At 48.6% G+C, this 19,546-nt stretch overlaps 2 protein-coding genes across 9 annotated transcripts in view; one reads left to right on the forward strand and one right to left on the reverse strand.

Annotated features, from left to right (window-relative positions):
* MOG (myelin oligodendrocyte glycoprotein) lies at positions 1 to 11,573 on the forward strand. Of its 4 annotated transcripts, XM_019719435.2 has the most exons (8): positions 8 to 283; positions 1,504 to 1,851; positions 5,513 to 5,626; positions 7,366 to 7,386; positions 7,735 to 7,755; positions 8,358 to 8,474; positions 8,764 to 8,784; positions 9,204 to 11,573. In XM_019719435.2, the coding sequence occupies exons 1-8, from the start codon at positions 196 to 198 to the stop codon at positions 9,215 to 9,217; spliced, it is 744 nt and encodes a 247-aa protein (XP_019574994.1). In that variant the 5' UTR covers positions 8 to 195; the 3' UTR covers positions 9,218 to 11,573. The 4 variants fall into 4 exon arrangements, with proteins under 4 accessions (XP_019574996.1, XP_019574995.1, XP_074188696.1 ...); XM_019719437.2 differs by lacking the exon at positions 5,513 to 5,626 and having other exon boundaries at positions 1 to 283; XM_019719436.2 differs by lacking the exon at positions 7,735 to 7,755 and having other exon boundaries at positions 3 to 283.
* The window catches only part of ZFP57 (ZFP57 zinc finger protein), a 26,855-nt gene continuing 17,419 nt past the window's right edge, over positions 10,111 to 19,546 (reverse strand). Inside the window, exons 1-5 of one of the 5 annotated variants that reach the window (XM_074332593.1) lie at positions 15,739 to 16,480; positions 13,209 to 13,709; positions 12,623 to 12,749; positions 12,117 to 12,197; positions 10,111 to 11,346 (exon numbers count right to left, since the gene is read on the reverse strand). In XM_074332593.1, the coding sequence (XP_074188694.1) occupies positions 10,151 to 11,346; positions 12,117 to 12,197; positions 12,623 to 12,749; positions 13,209 to 13,334 (1,530 nt within the window). In that variant the 5' untranslated portion in view covers positions 13,335 to 13,709; positions 15,739 to 16,480 and the 3' untranslated portion in view covers positions 10,111 to 10,150. Of the gene's footprint in view, positions 11,347 to 12,116; positions 12,222 to 12,622; positions 16,484 to 19,546 lie in introns of those variants that run through there. The other 4 variants (XM_074332592.1, XM_019719432.2, XM_019719433.2 and 1 more) reach the window with 4 other exon arrangements.

Here is a 19,546-nt window from a genome sequence, read left to right on the forward strand (position 1 = left end):
CTTTTGTGTAAGTGCCTGGCAAGGGTGACGTGGGCTGTTCCCCTGAGCACAGCTGCAGCGTGGCCGGGAGGAGGTAGGCCTATGAGCACTGCCCTCCAAGATCCCTCCTCAGGCTTTTTCAGTGGAGGGGACATGCACCCTGAGGGCCTCCACTTGGCCTGACCCTGCTGCAGGGGCTCTCTGTCCTCAGGGAGAATGGAGATGGCGGGTTTCTTTCGTTCCTCTCTGCCCAGCTGCCTCCCCAGCCTCCTCTTCCTCCTCCAGTTGTCTTCCAGCTATGCAGGTAAGGTTGATCTTTATTCCTGCCTTGGGGAGACCCTGAGAACAGAAAGGCTAGTTTCCCTGGGCTCACATCCTTCAATTCATCCTCCAGTTGCTATGTAAATTATCTTTGTGAAATGTAGATGTGCCAACATTGTCCTCTTCTCAGAAAACCTCAGCGGCTCCCTGCAGACTTCAGGATAGAGCCCTAACTCCATAATATGACCTTAACTCCAGGCTCTCCTTGAACTTATTCTTACCTTTCTGAGGTTTGGGTTTCTCACCTATCACATGGAGGTATAATAGTAACAGCCTCTTGGAGTTGCTGTCGGGGTTCAGTGAGATTAGGTCCAGAGCATGCTAGTGGTGCCTGCCCCACGGTGAGTCTCCCTCAGTGTCTGTTGGATTGTAGTGTCTTGTCATGCCTGAGTTCTGTTCCACATGATCAGGCACTGTAAAGTTTTGCAGAGGTGTCCTGTGCTCATGTGCTGGGGAGAAATGAAATAAATAGAAGACAGGATCCCACCTTCAAGGAGCCACCTACCGGAAGGCCCAGTCCTGCCCTCCCTCAGGAAACTGTGGCAGGTGTGATGGAGAAGCCAGCCTTATCTTCCAGTAGCTCCTAGTCTAACTGAGGAGACACATTCCACATCGGAAAGAGATGGGGAGTTTGTACAGGCAGGGTCCAGGAGGCACAGGAGACAGCAACCTCCAGGGTGCAAGGTCTCAGAAGAGTTTGGGAAGAGTATGGGAACAGGACAGAGGGCTGAGGAATGGTGGCGAGGCAGCAGTGGAGGAATAACAAAAGCAACACCCCTAAGGGGAGAGTAGGGACCAATTCAGCCAAGTCCAAACAGGAAGGTCCATGGGAGAACTGAGCTGATATATGCTAGAAGGTCCACATTCCAAGGTGGAGCCTTCAGGCGGGGCTGTAGGATCAGGGACGGACAGAAACAATGGCAGAAAGGTGATCAGCAACTGTCAAAATGACCACATGATAGAATATTCTGTCCAGAGCACTCACAATATCTCTATAACCAGAGACCTTTTATTGGTACAAATATTCAAGAAAAACTGAGCTCTTTCCTGGCTCTAGAATGCCATCTAAAACGTTTATTCAAAATTCCATTTAAAAAATTGAGTATCTTCTTCCTTTCCTGTTTTGAAGCAGCTGTTCCCATGGCTGGCTTGTTTGTCAAGGTTCCCTCTGATGCTGTTTCTTTTCTCTGGTGTCTTGGACAGGACAGTTCAGAGTAATAGGACCAGGGCACCCTATCCGGGCCCTGGTGGGGGATGAAGTGGAACTGCCATGTCGAATCTCTCCTGGAAGGAATGCTACAGGCATGGAGGTGGGATGGTACAGGCCACCCTTCTCTCGGGTGGTTCATCTCTACCGAAATGGCAAGGACCAGGATGGAGAGCAGGCGCCTGAGTATCGGGGCAGGACGGAGCTGCTGAAAGGGGCCATCGATGAGGGGAAGGTGACCCTCAGGATCAGGAATGTGAGGTTCTCAGATGAAGGAGGTTTCACCTGCTTCTTCCGCGATCATTCTTACCAAGAGGAGGCAGCAATGGAACTGAAAGTGGAAGGTGAGTCGTGCCATGTAATACTGGGTATCGTCCGTCGGGTGGCCAAGGCCTCCCTTTGAGACTTTAACCGTTCTCTTACTTAAATGAGATCCTCCAACCCAAACATCTCACTCCTGGGAATCCATTCCATAGAAGTACACACATCAGGACAGACGCATTTATGTATGCACCCACATGTGTGTGCTGCATCATTATTCAGAGTGGGAGAGGACTAGAATCAAGGCAATGCCCGTGAGGAGGGACATGACTGAATACATATTGTGTTCCCTGCCAGGAAAGTTATACAGCCATTAAAAAGGTTGTTTTAGGGTTATAGTGATGGCTTGGAGGCATTCCACAACGTATTGCTGAGTGATAAAAACAAGCTATACAATGTAGGGAGGGAAAAAAAAACCTATGTTTGTGAATATATATATATATATATATATATATATATATATATAAAATCTCAGAGAAAAGTATGAAAAGAGATCCATAAGAAAGTCAATATGGTTCTCTTTGGGGGAAGAGGGGAAAGGAAAGAGGATGGGGTATGATCCAATCAAAGAAGATAAAAGGTCTAATTATCCTTAGGATTTTGTTTATCCACTCATATAAGAGTATGTATAACATGTACGTGTGTGGGTACAGATAGAGAAAATTTAAAGAAAAATTTTTAAGAAATAAAATAGGAAAAATGATAAGTGGAGACAACAAAATCCAAAATAATCAGTTTCTGATAAGTTTGTGCTACTAGAGGGAATATGAATAACCTGCAAGTTAATCAAAGTATCTGCATGGGCTTTTTTCCAAGAGTCAAGCTGATCAAATCTGATACGTTTGTTTTATTAGATGAGACACATTATTGAGAAATATATTGCTGGTACACATGGCCCAAGTGAATAAATAAGTAAAACAAATGTCTGAATATAATCACAGAAATAAAGAGATGTCACCTGTAGATTTTACTTCCACCACTTCCTTTCTCCAGAATTTTGTTTTCAGTTTGTTTTGTGGGTGGTTGACTTTGGAATTTTTTTTGTTTTACCCCAGAATAGTTAAGATGTGGACAAGCTGAACTAGACAGAGGGGAGCTTAGAAAGTTAATTGCTGTTTAATTGAAGAACAAAACTGTTCTGAGGGCTTAAGCCTCAGGTCCTTTCCCTTTGCCACCTTCCCTTTCCCCATCTGCAGCAACACAGCAGACAATCCCTCAGACAGTCCATCACTTTTGTATCTCCAGGGAGACTGTTGTGGGCTGGGACCATAAGGTGGCATTGTATGCAGGATAACAAAGCACTGTTTCTAGACAGATTGCAGGGATGTGAAAATAGCTTTCTGTGTCACAGAATGTTCTTCATACAGCTGTTTTTATTGAGAGATGTTTACCTGCAAAGAAATCTGACAGTGAGGACCTTTCCAGTTTGCAGAGTTTCCTCTTTCCTGTTCCATAACTTCCTAGCTCAATAACTGCCTTCCCAGTACACAACACACACACACACACACACACACACACACACACACAGAAAAAAAGAAAAGAAAGAAAAAGTAACCTAAAAATTTTGCCTCACGGAAGAACGTATTTCTCTGGGTTGGTTCCCACATTCCAGCCCTTTCCCTCACGTCTCCAAGCCAGCATGCCTAAGAGTCTATACAAAGAGTGTTTTACAACTAAACAAGCGACTGCCTGGCCTGGAGAGCCAGGAAGCTGAGGCAAATTTAGGACTGAAATGCTATGACTGTATTATTGCAAGTTTCAGACGTCATTACCTCCCCTCATTCTCTAAAGAGTTTTGTTGTCGCCCAACTTTTTTTCTTGTCATTTTTGTGATTTTATTAGTAGTTAGTTGTCTCTAATCCTTTCTTTAAACTCTTCATTATGGAACTTTAAAACATATACAGAAGTAGAGAGAATAACAATGCCCATCACAACCTACAACAATTATCAACCAAAAGATAACCTGTTTCACCCGACCCCACTCATTACCACCCTCCCCAACTGAATTACTGAGGCCTAGGCAGCATTACCATGCCATCGCTAAATCCTCAAGAATGAACCACTCAAATATAAGACGCTTAAAAAAAATTATATCCACAATATTACTATCATAGCTTTAAAAGTTAGCAAAAGTTCCTTAATGTCAGCAATATCCAGTCTGTGTTTATATTTTCCTGGTTGTTTCATAGGTACATTTTTACAATTGGTTTGTTTGAATCGGATTCAAACAAGAGGCACACATCGGTGTTTGCCCTGTGCGTTTCCCACAGTCCAGATTTTGAGGATTTCATCCCCTGTATCTCTTGTAAACTGATCGAGTATAGATACACATTCAGATGCAGGTTTGATTTATTTTGCTAAGCATACTTCTCAGATAATGCTACACCCTTATTGCTTTACATCAGAAAACTCATAATGTCTCCTGCTTTCTTTTTGTGATTCTAATCCTTTGTTAAAGTACAAAAGTGAAAAGAAAAAAAAAACACCAAAAAACTGAAGTGTGTACTTGCTAAATCATGTTGCTACAGGTAACTTCCAGTAAGAACTTGAAAGTAGAGTTTGCTGCATTTTTCTGTGACTGTATTTAAACCTAAGAAACCCTCCTGGACCATTTAATGCCGCTTGCTGTGCCTTAATCCCTACCTTTGATGGCGTTGTGTTTATCTCCCCCCTAAAACAGAGAATGAGATGAAAAGGGCTTGACACGGGAACGGCACATTGAGATCAGACAGATCGAGTTTGGGAAGAACAGACCCCAAAATGGGAAATGGGTGGGCACCGGGAAGCTGAGTCCCGCCCTCATTACCCACCCCTCTCCACATGCACTGTTACCAAATTCTGGGGTCGTCCTTTCTCAAAAACTCCAGGAAAGGTGTTCTTAACCCTTTTGGGTGTCATGCACCCCTTTCGTGGACTGTTGAAGCTGAAAAACCCTTCTTAGAAAGATGTTTGAAATGCATAAAACACATTTGTGTTGAAATAGTTACCAAAATATTAAAATAACAAAATATGGGATGGCCCCAATAATTAGTGTAATTTCAAAATATTGATGAACATTAAGTGATATTTTGAGATTTCTGCAACAACTCAATGTGATATGAAAATATTTGTGGTTTTATTGACGACAAAGTCACAGGTTCTGTTCATATTGTTGTGGTGTGTTGCCTACAAACACAGTTGAAAGAAACACTAAATTTCAGTTTAAAGGTTATTGAAAATAAATATGTACCATTTCCTATTTAAGTTCACAGACTTCTTGACTTCTGCACCTCCACCATTGTCCTACTTCAAGCTCCTGTGGCTTTTTCCTTTCACTATCACCAAGGCCTCTTAACTGACTTCCCTCGGGGTCTCCTCTAGTCCTGCAGCCGGTAAATCAGATCTTCACTCCTCAGCTCGGAAACTGGCCGTGGACCCGTGGTCTTGGGGGTCAGGTCTAAGTCCCCGGGCTGGTTCTCAAAATTCTCCAAGATTACCCCAATATCCAACCTCGAATCCTGTTGTTCTAAACCTGTAGCCCTCTTAGAAACCCACTGTTCCCTCCAGGCTGAGCTCAGGGGTCAATTCTGTGTTACGTTCCTTGAATCTCGGTGATAGCCGCGCCTTTATTCAGCCTGAGGTACCGAGGCCCGGCGCCGCGCTCGTGGTGGACACAAGGGGGCAGCGGCCGGTTCTGCCTTTCAGATCCCTTCTACTGGGTCACCCCCGGGGTGCTGGCTGTCATCGCGGTCCTGCCTGTGCTGCTCCTGCAGGTGTCCTTGGGCCTCGTCTTCCTCTGCCTGCAGCACCGACTGAGAGGTACAGACTGAGGGGACAGCTGGGGGTCCTGCCCAAAATGAGCTGGCCTCTTAGGGAGTGGTCAGCGAACATTCATTTTTTTTTTTTTTTGAGTGACTTCTGGGCTCAGAATTCCACAATACCAACTTTTACATGGTACCAAATACTTTTTTCCCCCATGTTTATATGGTCATTTAATCTATGACAAAGGAAACAAGAATATATATTGGGGTAAAGATACATGGAATCTAATACAACAACAACAACAAAACTGAGCTCAGAGATACAGAGAACAGATTGGTTGTTTCCAGAGGGGGTGGGAGGTGGCAGTGGGTGAAATAGGTAAAGGTAATATCTTTGTACTATCTATGGTGCTAGGTGGGTGTCGTGCGGGGCAGCCTGCGGGGTCTCTGCTCCCACTCCCCACACAAGAACGCAGGACACGGGTGAGGCCAAAAAGGAACACCCACGGAGCCATAGCTAGGGGAGTCGTACCACTATATTCTCGCTGGCGGCGTGGCGAGACACACACAGTAGTATCCACAGGATCCGCAGTCCACCATTCACTTCTCTGCCTGCCAAATACTTTCATATGGATAATAGGACTTTGCAGCTCCCTATGAGGGAGGGTGGCATGTAACAGCCCCGTTTTACAGAGGGGGCAACTACCACCTGGAGTGGTTCTGTGATCTTAGCCTGACAACTCGTAAGTGGCAGGCTCAGGCCTAACCCGCCTCTTCCTGCCTCAGGACCCCGCCCAGCAGTGTCATGTAACTTTGTGAGAGCGGACTTCAGAGTCAGACAGGCCTAGGCTGTCAAGTTTAAATAAAAATACCGTAAGTAAAAGTCCCTACCACGTAACAGGTCTTGAAAAACTGTTTCCTCCTTCTTTCCATTCAACAGTAGGGACTCGGGTTCAGCTGTGGAGGAAGCTCCTCTTTTGTGCCCAGAGCGTTCATTCTGAGCCTTCTCCCCCAACCAGGTGTTCTCAAGGCCAAAAGCACTCAGGACCTTTCATTCTTCTCTTCCTCCTCACGCTCCTAAGAGGATAAAGCAGCAAGGAGGGCTTGGAGTACGTGAGGGGGGTATTGCTGGGATCAACAATGGGGTCTTTTTTCTCCCCTTGAATTCATCCCAGAAACAGTTATCTACTCCTCCCACAAGGAAAAGGCCTTCAGTCCACATGGCTGAGCAGAAAGAACCTGATCAGTGAGTTGGGCAGCCTAGGTTTGAATCCCAGCTCAGGCACTGACTGGAACTCTCCAAGCCTCAGTTGCCTCGCCTGTCAGGTAGACATGACATCCTCCCTCCTAAATTGTAAAGGATTAAATGGGGGAATGTTATGCAAAGTGCCAGGTACAGAGCTGGTCACAAAGTAGCTGCTCAACTAAACGTTTAGTTCCTCCCTTCCTCATTCAGATGGGAAGTGGCTTTACATTTGCAAAGTGACAACCAGCAGGGTGGAGTGGCAATGTGAACTGAGAATTACCCAAGAAAAGAAGCAAAGAGCAGTGGGAAGGTAATAAAATCTTGTGTTGGTTTGAGGCATTGCTGTCTACCCTGTTCTCCACATTCTTTATCTCCAGTATTTATCCCAGGCAATAGCCAGGGAAAGAGCCCCAACTCCTGGCTCCAAATCCAGTGCTCCTCCCACCCAGAGGAAGCTCCCAGGCCAGGCAGACACTTACACAAAGGCCCAGGGTGTGAAAAGGCCCATCTAATGCCAGAGCAGGAACTAAAACTTGCTTTTTCTATTTTAGGAAAACTTCGAGCAGAGATAGGTGAGTTCCAGGCACCTTCCCTCCTCAATCCCTCCCTTCTGGTCTTGGCAGAACTGAAGTGGTCATTTTCCCAGACCATGTTGGCGTCTGTCCCAATTCCCTATGCTCTCTTCGGGTGGGAAAATCACATATAAAACCCCCAAAGCAGCCAAGAACTGCAGAAAATCTCATTTCTCCTCCCTGCTATCTGCCACAGTAGACACAAAATCCTACAGCTTCCCTCCCTACATCACGTGTCACTGTGTCAGGGCTAGAAACAATTTTAAGTGATTACATGAGAAAGGCGCGGAGAAGGAAGTATGGCCTTGGGGTGCCTGCTAAGCCCCTGTCCATTTGTTCCTCTTGCAGAGAACCTCCACAGGACTTTCGGTAAGTGCTGAGCACAGGTCCTCTGAGTCATCTTGCTGCTGCTCTGGGGAGATAAAGGCCCCTGGCTCCTGCTGGCTTTTCTCCCTTCTTTTTCTTTCTTTGAATAAGTCACCTGCATCTAGAATTGGTAAGAGAATAGCAAATACATACACTACACTTTTGTGTCAGGCACTAAACTAACAGCTTTACCCTGTTAACTCATCACAATCACTGTAGGCACTTTATTTCTTTTCAGAAAATACAAAGGGAAGGTAAACAGACCCTTTGCACAAATACTTGATGTCTAGCTGGGGAGGTGATACATACATATGGATTAATTGGAGAACAAAGTACATATATATCAACTGAACTCACCTGGTGGCGTTTTCATGAGTAACTATACATGACTAATCAGGGAAGGCTTCTTGGAGGAAGAGTGAAGACACACCAAGCCCCACTAGAATGTCGTTCAGGTCTAACAACTTGTCATTTCAAAATACAGATAAACATAGGCAATATTTTCAGATTTCTGCAACACGTTAGGAAACACTATATGGAGAGGGCTGTGTGGGGCGTAAGGGGGAGCACCATTAATCTTGTTTGTTCTGTGCTGAACGGTTCAGATCCCCACTTTCTGAGGGTGCCCTGCTGGAAGATAACCCTGTTTGTAATTGTGCCTGTTCTCGGACCCCTGATTGCCTTGATCATCTGCTACAACTGGCTCCATCGAAGACTAGCAGGTACAGTGGCGAGGCAGCAAACAGGACCAGTAAGCAGTGGAGGCTGAGTCAGTCCTGAGTGGGAGACAGAAGGATGGCCCAGGCTTCCCAATTCGGGGAGCAGGGGGTTCCTTCCTCCTGTCCCTTTGGCCAACCCCAGGCTTCTCAGAGCCATGAAAAGAACCATTTACTGAGATCTGCGGGGTCCCTTAGCGAAAAGGGAAGGGTGACTCCTTGGAATCTGCCCAGGGAGGCAGTGGGGAGGGAGGCAGTCAACTTCCACCAATCACCTATTTCTCTTTGTTTTCAGGGCAATTTCTTGAAGAGCTAAGTAAGTTTTCTCCTCCTTCTTATAAGCTGAGAACAGAAAAACAGGGAAGCAGCAAGAGAAAGAGGGGGGCTATTGAGGGATGGAAGCCAGAGGAAAGGAGGGGGCTGGCCGCATGGGTGGAGGGAAAAATCCTGTGAGGCAGGAGCCCACGCACCTGATTTCCAGGTGGCAGGGAAGGGGAGGCACTCCCACCTGCTGCCTGATTTGTTCCACCTTCAGTGCCTGCACGGCAAAACCCCACCCAGGTGGACCTCCTCTCCCATTCCCTAAGGCAGCTTCCCATGCCTCACCTTCAAGACCATCCTGAGGCAGGCATGTAGACAGGAAGACCCTAGAGGGCTTTTCCGCTCTCTGGTTTAATGGTTTCATGACAGAAATTACTGACAGCTTTTTCAAGTTATTTTCTCCTCCTTTCCTAGGAAACCCCTTCTGAGTGATGCTACATCTTGGCAGAAGTAGAGAGCCTGGTTGGTCCAAGGACTGGTCCTTGGGGATGTTGCATTCATCAAGTTGCACACTCACTGGCCTCTGTGCTGTGGGGACGGTCCCATTTGCACTTCCAGGACCACTCGCTCTAAATTCCAAATAGGATGGATTTCTCTCCTTCTGTCATCTACCTTTCCCCAGCTCTTTCAGTTTTTGTTACCTACATCTTTCCAATTCCTCTGTCCGGAAACCCTCCCCCTTCTGCTCTTCACCAGGACCCCTGTGCTGGACAGTAATGCACAGGAGGGTCTGCCATGAGCTGAAGACCAGGAACCACCTCAGAGCAACCTGCAGCATGCCAACTTTGCAAATGGTTGTTTTTTCCAAGACCTCAGGCCCGATGGGCAGGGCTGAGGTGTGGAGGGTAGAAGGGAAAGAACAAGATGAGTCCAAGACATCAAAGACAGCGAGGTGAGCTGCAGAGTGAGGACCTGGGAGAAGCCCATAGGTTGCTGGCCAGACCTCCATCTTGCCCCGGCAGCCGACAGAGGAGCTAGGGAAGTAAAGGACGCAAACTCGGCCACACACCCGCTTTGGAACCTTCCCATTTACTTCTGTGACTTGTACAGCTGGGTCCCTCAAACTCCTTCCCTCGCCTTATCCTTTTCCTCCTGTTTTCATACCTATCACAATATCCACTGATTCATTCAGCAATTATACATGATGGTTTATGAGACACAAGCTAGGTGCTAATTAATAATACAAGTTTCCACGTGCCACTTCTTGTTCCTTTTCCTTTCTGTATTTCTTTCATTATCCCCTCATCTCTCTTCCTCTACCCCAGTCTCCTTACCCTGGAGGTCAGTCCTCAGGAAAACCAAACGCAAAGGAAGGCCTCAGTCAGAAAGACCATTTATTAATGTTCCAAGACCCTCATGCCTCATTTACTTTTTTCCCCCTGCATGCCTTCTCCCTTTCTCCCTCTCCTGGGCTTGGATCCTAGGAGATCCATCTCCTTTCCTGCCATAGAGGCGGCATCGTGAAAGAGGCCAAGCCACTGGCCCAGGATCGCCCAGCATTTCTGAGGACTGTCCCAGCACAGCCCCCTGCCTTTGTAGGCCCCCCAGTGACCCACAAGATCCTCCTTCTCCCCGAAGCAGAGGTCACAGACAGGACAACGGTAGGCCTTCTGCTTCCAATGAGCCTGCTGGTGCCTGACCAGCCCGGAGAATGAGCTAAAGGACTTGCCACAGCAGAAGCAGCTATTTGACTGCTCTGTGAGGTGGGCCTTCTGGTGCCGGGAGAGATGGGCCTTCTTACTAAAAGTCAAGGGACAATAAGGGCAAGAGAAGACCTTGAGTCTTGAAGGCTTTGGTAGGTAAGACTTGGGCCTGGAATCCAGGCAGCAGGCTCCAGGGTTGGCTGCCTGGGTCCTGGTCACAGGTCCTTGTGCCTGGTTCCTATCTGTCGATGGCTGTGTGGGAGCTCGAGGACCCTTGGTTCTAAATATGGGTTCTTGGGCCCTGGCCATCAGTGCGTGGCTCCCAGCTGCAAACCCCTGGCTCCTGACAGCAGGTTCCTGGGTTCCAGCAGTGGTGCCTGGAATCCTCACGATATGCTTCTGGTTTCCAGCCACTGGCTCCTGGTTTTGGTGTGTCTTCTGGTGGCGTTTGAGCTCAGACTGGTCCCGGAAGCTCTTCCCACAGAAGGGGCATGAATGGGGCCGGTAACCTAGATGGACACGGCGGTGACGACTCAGTCCAGAAGCATCACAGTAGGTCTTGTCACAGAGTGAGCAACAGAAGGGCCTCTCCCCCAGATGCATGCGTCTATGGTAGCTGAGGGCCTTGGGGTTCCGAAATGACTTCCCACACTGGCTGCAATTGTCAGTTCGCTTAGGATTATGAAGAAACTGGTGGCTATGAAGGTTGGAGCGCTTGCTGAAACACCTGCCACAGGTGTGGCAGGAAAAGAGGGGTCCAGCCCAAGATGCTGGGAACACTGGGGTCCTGCCCATGGACCCAGCTGGAGCAGAGGACAGGCCTGACCCTCTACAAGCAAGGAAGACCTTGTCATCGCTAGTCCCCTCATATCTCAAACTCTGACAGTGCCCTTGAAGTTCCTCCTTCTTGCCTCCTACAATGAATGAGGAAGAATAACACAAGATTCACCACGAGAACCCCAACCCTCCCTTCAGTCCAAGCTTCCCTCTTTCTGCCCTCATTCTCCCAGCCAACACATTCATCCTCACTCTTGGACCTCATAGACTGGAGTTAAGAATAAACTTTTGGGTTTTTCAAATTAAAAGCAAATAAAAATCTAACTGGAATCCTTCAACAATTAAAATTTTAACTTATAACCACCTTGTTTGAAATCCATTTCCTCTCATTTTCAGTATTGCTCACACTCCCTCCGATAGTCCACTGACACCCACAGGTGACCTCATAATAAATCATGCAAATTGGGACACTTGAGTGAAAGTGCTATTCACAATCAAGCTAGGCTGCGAAGCGTAAACCAGGACTGTCCTGGCCATCCAAGACGTGTGGTCAGCCTGGCCTTCCATTTCTCTCAAGTCCTTATTCTACTCTCAGCAACAAGTGTCCCCTACTCCATTCAGCATCAAGTTCATCCCCTTCTTTTCCTTTTTTCTCGGAAAAGACTTTTTCATCAAAGGAGGGCCACTGACATAAGCAATCTACAATGCTTAGAAACTGGAGATATTCCCTTGTCCTGAACAGCTTACATATTCGTCCTTTTAAGCCAAGGGCCTCAAGCAGATAGCTCAAGGTCTCTTCCAGCTCCAAGTCTGACCAGGTTGGGAGGGTATGTACTAGGAGACCATCTACAGAGCCCTGATTCCCTTAGGCAGTTTCTATCCTTCCTCTCTCCTTTGTAATTCTTACCTGAAGGGAGGCCTTCTCTGTCGGGGTGAAGGAGATCTGCTCTCCACTGTTTCTCTTCTTGTTTAAGCTTGGTGATCAGATCTGGATTAGACAGAAAGAGTCTAGCTGGAGAGTGGGAAGAAGAGAAGGAATTGAGGTCCCAGGCTTGGACCTTTCATAACAGATGGGGACAAACTTCTTTTGTATCCTTGGTTTAAGAACCATAACCTGGGATACATAGATGCAGGGAAGGGACATTCAAAAGGCCAGCTCCTAACTAAGTGCCTGATACATAATAAGAGAGACTCAGCAAATACTGATTGGGTGAGTAGGCAAATCTGCATATTTTGAGAACAGGCAGGCTTTCATTTCTTTTCCTTTTACCCTGAGCTTAGTGACCCAGATCTTTCACACCTGAAAACCAAGGGTCAGTGGAGCTACTTGTGAGCTGATCTACCTGCCCGGGGAAACCAGAGGTCCTAATGCCCTGGAACAAGGGGCTTGCTGAAGGAACCCCGGCCTCTTACCCACAGACACCAGATTTTTGAAGGTTTCTGACATAACATCCTGGTAGAAGACCCTCTGATTGGCATCTAGACATTCCCACTCTTCCTGGGTGAAATTCACTGCCACATCCTCAAAGGTGACTGGCTTCTGGAAGAGCAGGAGAGACTCAGGGAATCTGTACACATACAGAGACAGACATCCAGGCTCAAGGTTCAGAACACTAAGAGAAAAATCAAACCATGGAAGTCGGGGAGGAACATGAAAAGACAGGCACCAAGCCAACAACTGTGATGTATAGAAAGGTAAGGAAGGATGGAGAGGAGGGAAGAAAAATACAGGAGAAAAGGGAGAGGGATACACTGAATTTATATAGGAGGGGAAGCAAAAGAAACAAGGCTGCCAGTCTGATGAATTTCAGGAAGCAGTCCATGAAGGAGACAGGGTGGTGCAGGAGACTGAGGAAGGAAGGCCCTGCGGCCCCCCTTCCTGGGGGTCGTTTAGCTGGAAACAGTCTGAGATTCCATCTGACCTGCAGACAGGGGAACGGATGAAAGAGCTCCTGGAGCCGAGGACCTGGTCCCCCGCTCCCTAGCTTGGTCTCCTCACCTTCACCCAGGCCTTCCACCAGCACTCTTTGCTCGCAGCTTCCTGCCAGGCCTCCTGGTCCACACGAGGGAGCAGCTTCCGTACAGGCTCGATGGGCTTCAGCTGGCCAAACGCCTTCTCTTCCATGGCGTCTCTTTCTAGCTTTACCTGCTCCTGGCCTGGCCCCCAGGACTGACTGGATGCCTTCCTGGGGCGCTCCACCTCCCAGTAAATGAGCAGATGGGGAGGCTTTCCAAAGTCCCCAGGATTTGATGTGGCTTCCTGTGACAAATATATCTGCTCCAAGGAGCTATCTTCCTTTTTTGTTCCGCTGTCCAAATTCTCCTCTTTCACAACTGAGAACACCTTCGGTTCCCTAAAAGCCTAGGCTACAGAGTTCAGGGACCTGGTCGCCCCAGGCTCAGCTGCCATTGTCCAAGAATGCCAGGTTGGAGCTGTGAAGGCACCTGCCTTCAGTTTCACTCTGCGTGTAACCACTGACTGCTGCTCACCTCTAGGAACCTGAAGTCAAAGAGAAAAACACACACACACAGACACACAGACACACACACACACACACACACACACTCATCAGCAAGAGGTGGAGTGAGGAACAACAGCTTCCCTATTTGGTCAAGGAACTCCAATAGTTACTGACCTCCTGCTCTGTGTCATGTGATCCTCTCAGCACTGTCCTGCCAGGGAGCAGTTATGAGCTTTTTAACTAACCTAAAGTGCAGAGATGCTAAGTTTCTCAAGGATACTCTTGGTCCACAGCAGAACCAGTGTTCAAAGCCCAGACTGTACCACTGGGGACATGATTTCCACTGTCCCAAAGTACTTTCTAGAGCAGCAGTGCAGTATTCTGTAAAGAAAGCATGTGCCCGAGGTAACCAGCCCAAGAGCTGTCACAAACCACTTTACACAATTCTCTTCATTCTGATCTGGTTTTGTCGGAAAATGAGATTAAAGGAGACACTCTCTAAGATCCCATCTAGGAGTAACGCATATACAATTCTGTGGGTTTTTAATATATACAGATCCTTGTAAAATAAAAATAGTGATAACAACCCCACAGCAAACACTTATTCAGGCCTCACATGAGTCCAGCAGTGGGGTTGCCTGCCCACTGGAAAATGTCCTGCTGTGAAGCAAACGTGGCTGAACTCCTGCTCTTCCTGCTGACAGCCACTCACTCCACTGCTCCCTTTTGATATGGAATCAGAATAAAGACACAAAAGCCTCTTGACTTTTTTTCTTTCACTTTTTTGGACAGGTGATGAAATTGAAAATACCAGCAAGGAAAAGGGCATGACAAAGGAGTTAACGGGATAGCTAAAAAGAAAGTTGACACGAAAGGTGCATTCCTGGGATCTGAGGTTGAGTCCTTCCTTCCCTCTCTCCCTCCCTCCCTTTCCTTCCAGACGATTCACCATCATTCTGTGAGGTGTGCAGGTCTGGCTTATTCTCCTACTTTCCAGAACACATTAAAGGTAACATTTCCAAACAGCATCAATAATAGTATCCTCAAGACGCTGGCTTTCCTGCTCTCGGGCACGAAAGATCCACTTCTGTCGCTAGTCCACAAAACAACATTTCCCGGAGTTGGTAGCAAGACTCCCCTTGTCCAGACTCTAAACTAGCTCTGGTTTGGGGAGGGAGCATGACTGGGGGCACTTCTACCTCCCACAGTACTTTCTACATCCGCAAGTCCCCGAACTCTACCCGGCTGGCGGCAGGTGTCCCGAGGCTGGGTGTAAGTCCAGACGCCTTTGGCGCAGGGGGTCTTACCTGGTCGGGGGCCTGTCCCCGCCCTCCCAGAAAGTAAATCCCCCGAGGGAATGTGTGGCCCGCCATCTTCCACTCCTCTGAGTCCAACCCAATCTCTCTCTAACCCAAAACTGGTCAATGGTTTCCCGCAGCAATTCTGAGAACGAATGGGACCCGCCCTGGCCTCGCCCACCCGGGAGCTCCATCACTAGTTTTCTGCCCTTCAGCCAAGCAAAACAGCCCTCGTACTGTCGCCCCTCTCTGCTCAATCCCTCCGGGACCGCTTCCAGCAGCTGCCCGGCCCCGCCGCCCGACCTCGGCCCGGATGGGTGCTGCCGCGCGCCCGGCTCCGCACCCCGCCCTGGAGGCCTCCGCCCGCAGGAACCGTGACGGTTTCGCTCACCTTCGCGCAGTACGGCAGGCGCTCATAAACCCCCCACTGGATGGGGCGTCTGTGCTCAAAAAGGCCCCACTGACGGGGATGGTAATGCCCGATGCGGGTCTGCTCAGCGAAATCTCCTTTCTGAGATCCCGCCTCTCTCAACACGTGCCGGGGGCCCCTCCTCGGAGCCGAAAGCCCAACGTGGCCGGAGCGGTGGGAGCACCGGGCCACACCCCTGCCTAGCCAGGCAGCCCCGAGGGCCCCAAAGGTTGGGCGCTCCTCCAGGATCAGAAGCGCATCGCTCTCCTCACCCGCGAAGACCTAGGGCGGAGCAGTGCGGGACAGACACGCTCCATCAGCTCAGGTCACGCAAGCTCTACTCCCTTCCGTCCGACTCACCCGCAGCTAAGACTTCGGGGCGCAGGGCTTCCCGGGGGCCTGCGGCGAGCCCGCTCCACCCCAGGGCACTCGTTCCCGGGCCGCAAGCGAGGGGCTCCCACGATGCCGCCGGCCCCGCTCCCGCTTAGCTCTTCAGCCCCCCGCGTCCGCGGCCCGGTGACTCAGCTGAGACTGTGTCGGCCCGCGTCCAGTGTTGACAATCTAAGAAGCTTCAAGGGAAGAAACCCGCCCGCCGCCCAGCCCACGCCTCCTGCCAATTGTAATCGCTGGTGCCACCTAGCGCTAGGATCTTTCTTTATTCTCATTCTTCATTTACTCTTGGAAAAAGGATTAAATTTTATTGTTATTATTTTTTTAATTTTAATTGGGGAATACTGGGGAACAGTGTGTTTCTCCAGGGCCCATCAGCTCCAAGTCATTGTCCTTCAATCTAGTTGTAGGGGCGCAGCTCACCATCCCATACGGGAATCCAACCAGCAACCCTGTTGCTGAGAGCTCTGAGCTCTACCCAACTGAGCCATCGGGCCTTCCCAAAAAGGATTAAATTTTAAATTAAAACCTCCAACCACCTAGAGCCCAAAGGACAAAAATGAGACCCTCACAGAAAGCGACATGGAAGCACACAGACAGCATCTTAGAAAAGCAAGGGCAAAAGGGGGCTTACACGCAAGGGATGGTGGGCTCCGCCTCTGCAACTAAGATTGAACAGGGCACCTTGAGCTGAGCTGCCGCTGAGCTCCCGGATGGCTCAGTTGGTTGGAATACGTCCTCTCAACCACAAGGTTGCCAGTTCGACTCCTGCAAGGGATGGTGGGCTGTGCCCCCTGCAACTAGCAACGGCAACTGGAGCTGGAGCTGAGCTGCGCCCTCCACAACTAAGACTGAAAAGACAACAACTTGAAGCTGAACCGCACCCTCCACAATTAACATTGAAAGGACAACAACTTGACTTGGAAAAGAAGACCTGGAAGTGCACACTGTTCCCCCAATAAAGTCCTGTTCCCCTTCCCCAATAAAATCTAAAAAAAAAAAAAAAAAAGAGAAAATTTACTTTAAATAAAGGGGGGGCGTACACAACTGTGATTTAACTGGTGTGTGTGTGGGGGGGAGCAGACAGGTAGGGGAGCAGAGAGGACCGTGCCCAGGTAAAGTTCTACTTATCCTGGCCCTTTACCAGAACCCAATTCATCCTTTCATCGGCTTTTTATTTTTTTAATGAGCCCAACGGAAATATTTAACATCGCATGGGGTTTTACAATTTACAAAATACTTTTGTAAATAGAGCCTCATTAAATCCTCACAAACACCATGGGAGGTAGGAATTGTTATTCCATCTTCACAGTTAAGGAAACAGGCCCAGAGACTTTGAGCCTGGCCAAAGCCCACATCCTGCTGCATGGGGACCTGAACTAGACCCTCTGCTTTCAAGTCACCACATTGGTGTCTGGGATCCATGGTTGGTAGTGGAGGGCTGGCAGGTGCAGCTTTTCAACCTCTCAGTGTTCCTAAAGTACCTGACACAGTGCTCTGCCTTATGGACAATTCATATATAGGGACTAAGGAGTCTCCAGATAGTGGGCTAGTCGGGAAGGCAGCAGGAAAAGCATGAGGCTGAAGCAGTCATGTGCGTTACCACCATCTTCAGACCAACATGAAAATGGGCTGGGGGAGGGGTGGCAAATATGCTTCCCATTAACCATGAAGAAACTAAACCAGCCCTTCAGAAAAAGACAGGATCTGACCCTGCACTGGCATGAACCTGCCTCACTTGCTTGCCCTAATCCCAGCCCTGGTTCCCAACTACTTTATTTACAAAACCAGGCAACTGGCCCAGGGGCCGCAGTTTGCTGATTTGATTTGAACCTCAAATCTTGAGGATCAGCAACGAGCTATGGGATGATTAGAGCATTCATTTATTCATTCAATAAGAATCATTTTAGACCGTAGGTTTGGCAAGAAAGGGGTTGGGGTGGACCCAGTTTTATTCATCTCTGCATGTCTCAGCAGCACTCACCACAAGGCTTGCTTTGCAGTAGACACCCAGCTGGGTTATAACTCGGGTTTCTCATTGAGACAGGAGAGCAGTACCAAACCCACCATGCTGCAGTTTAAGTCTAAAACAGAGAAGCAACCAGGGAAGAGAAACGGATCCAACCCTGATGACAGAGGTTGAGGCGCATCCTGAAGTGTGAGGTGGGATGGTGACAAGGGGCTATGCTAAGGTGGAGCAAGATATGAGACAGATATTGAGGTTTGAGTGTGAAGACAATGAGCTGGAGGAAGAGAGCTGGAGAACTGGGTATTGTGGGAACTTCTATATATGGAGCCTGGGTTTGATAGAAGTGAGGGCTGACAAGAAGGTGAAAAGGGAGGAGCCTTCCTGCTTCTGATTGACATGGTTCCAAAAACTGACACAAACCCTTGCGCTAACCACCAGGTTAGTGACAAAGACCCTGATCTGAAGTTTAGCAACAGCCAGGGCACCATGTGGGCAGCTGTCTTTGAATCAACTTCCTGATTCTCGATCTATAATCATTGCCCCAATCCTTTCTCATTAATAGGATATAAATGGAAGACCTCCACCTCACTGTCACCATCTAATAAGCTGTGACAAGTTCTCTACCACTGAAGCTCCACACACCTTGTGAGCTACTGTGGGAAGAGATCATTGAGAGGACCCATCAGGGACCCGGGCAATGAGAGGCTGTTCACCCCCTCCTGTTTTCTTTTTTTTTAGATTTTATTGGGGAAGGGGAACGGGACTTTATTGGGGAACAGTGTGTACTTCCAGGGCTTTTTTCCAAGTCAAGTCGTTGTCCTTGCAATCTTAGTTGTGGAGGGTGCCCTTCAGCTTCAAGTTGTTGTCCTTTCAGTCTTAGTTGTGGAGGGCGCAGCTCAGCTCCAGGTCCAGTTGCCGTTGCTAGTTGCAGGGGGCGCTGCCCACCATCCCTTGCGGGAGTCGAACCGGCAACCTTGTGATTGAGAGGATGCGCTCCAACCGAGCCATCTGGGAGCTCAGGGGCAGCTCAGCTCAAGGTGCCGTGTTCAATCTTAGTTGCAGGGGGCAGAGCCCACCATCCCTTGCAGGACTCGAGGAATTGAACTGGCAACCTTGTGGTTGAGAGCCCACTGGCCCATGTGGGAATCGAACCGGCAGCCTTTCAAGTTAGGAGCATGGAGCTCCAACTGCCTGAACCACCCGGCCGGCCCCCCTCCTCTGTTTTTGGAATGTATGTTCCACCCACCATTCCCACACTAGGAGCTGTTTCAAGGACATAGCCTTGAGTTAGTTAAGATGTTAAGACCATCTGGACTGAATACGTGACTGAACCCAGTTAAGGCCTCTACATAAACTTTTAAGATTCTTGTGGATGTGTGCAGAGATCTACTTGTCTCACAGCCAGCCACAACAAAAGGGAATGTAAGTTCCCTTGCTTGTTGAACCTGCCACCTACCAATCTGGAGTGGCCTGCCTCTCTATCTCAGTGCCAGTTATGCACAACTGAAAATGAATGATGTCACTCTACTTGGTGGGCAGAACTCAAGGCCATTTTCATGGCTCTCATCAATACTCCCTCTGATCAGCCTTCCTATAATTTTACTGACTTTTGGGCTATTGCCAATGGCCCAGCTGTTTGGTCTGACACTTGAAAAACTAGACTCATTAGACATCTCTTTTTGGAGCTTCAAACTGAAAATAAACCATTAACTGTTGCTGTAACCATCTGGGTCACTCAGGTGAGTACACATAGGAAGAGCCTGTTCTCTGATGGAAGAACTGACTGGAATCCAGCTGCCGATGGAGCCT

The sequence above is a fragment of the Rhinolophus sinicus genome, linkage group LG05 (genome assembly GCF_036562045.2).
Source record: "Rhinolophus sinicus isolate RSC01 linkage group LG05, ASM3656204v1, whole genome shotgun sequence".
Taxonomy (NCBI): Eukaryota; Metazoa; Chordata; class Mammalia; order Chiroptera; family Rhinolophidae; genus Rhinolophus; species Rhinolophus sinicus.

What these genes read in the sequence shown, in the direction of transcription:
- MOG (XM_019719435.2), top strand. Translation starts at nt 196, where the DNA reads ATGGAGATGGCGGGTTTCTTTCGTTCCTCTCTGCCCAGCTGCCTCCCC. An exon ending in AATGGAACTGAAAGTGGAAG is followed by an intron (nt 1,852 to 5,512) that starts GTGAGTCGTGCC and finishes TCTGCCTTTCAG; the next exon opens with ATCCCTTCTACTGGGTCACC. An exon ending in AAAACTTCGAGCAGAGATAG is followed by an intron (nt 7,387 to 7,734) that starts GTGAGTTCCAGG and finishes TTCCTCTTGCAG; the next exon opens with AGAACCTCCACAGGACTTTC.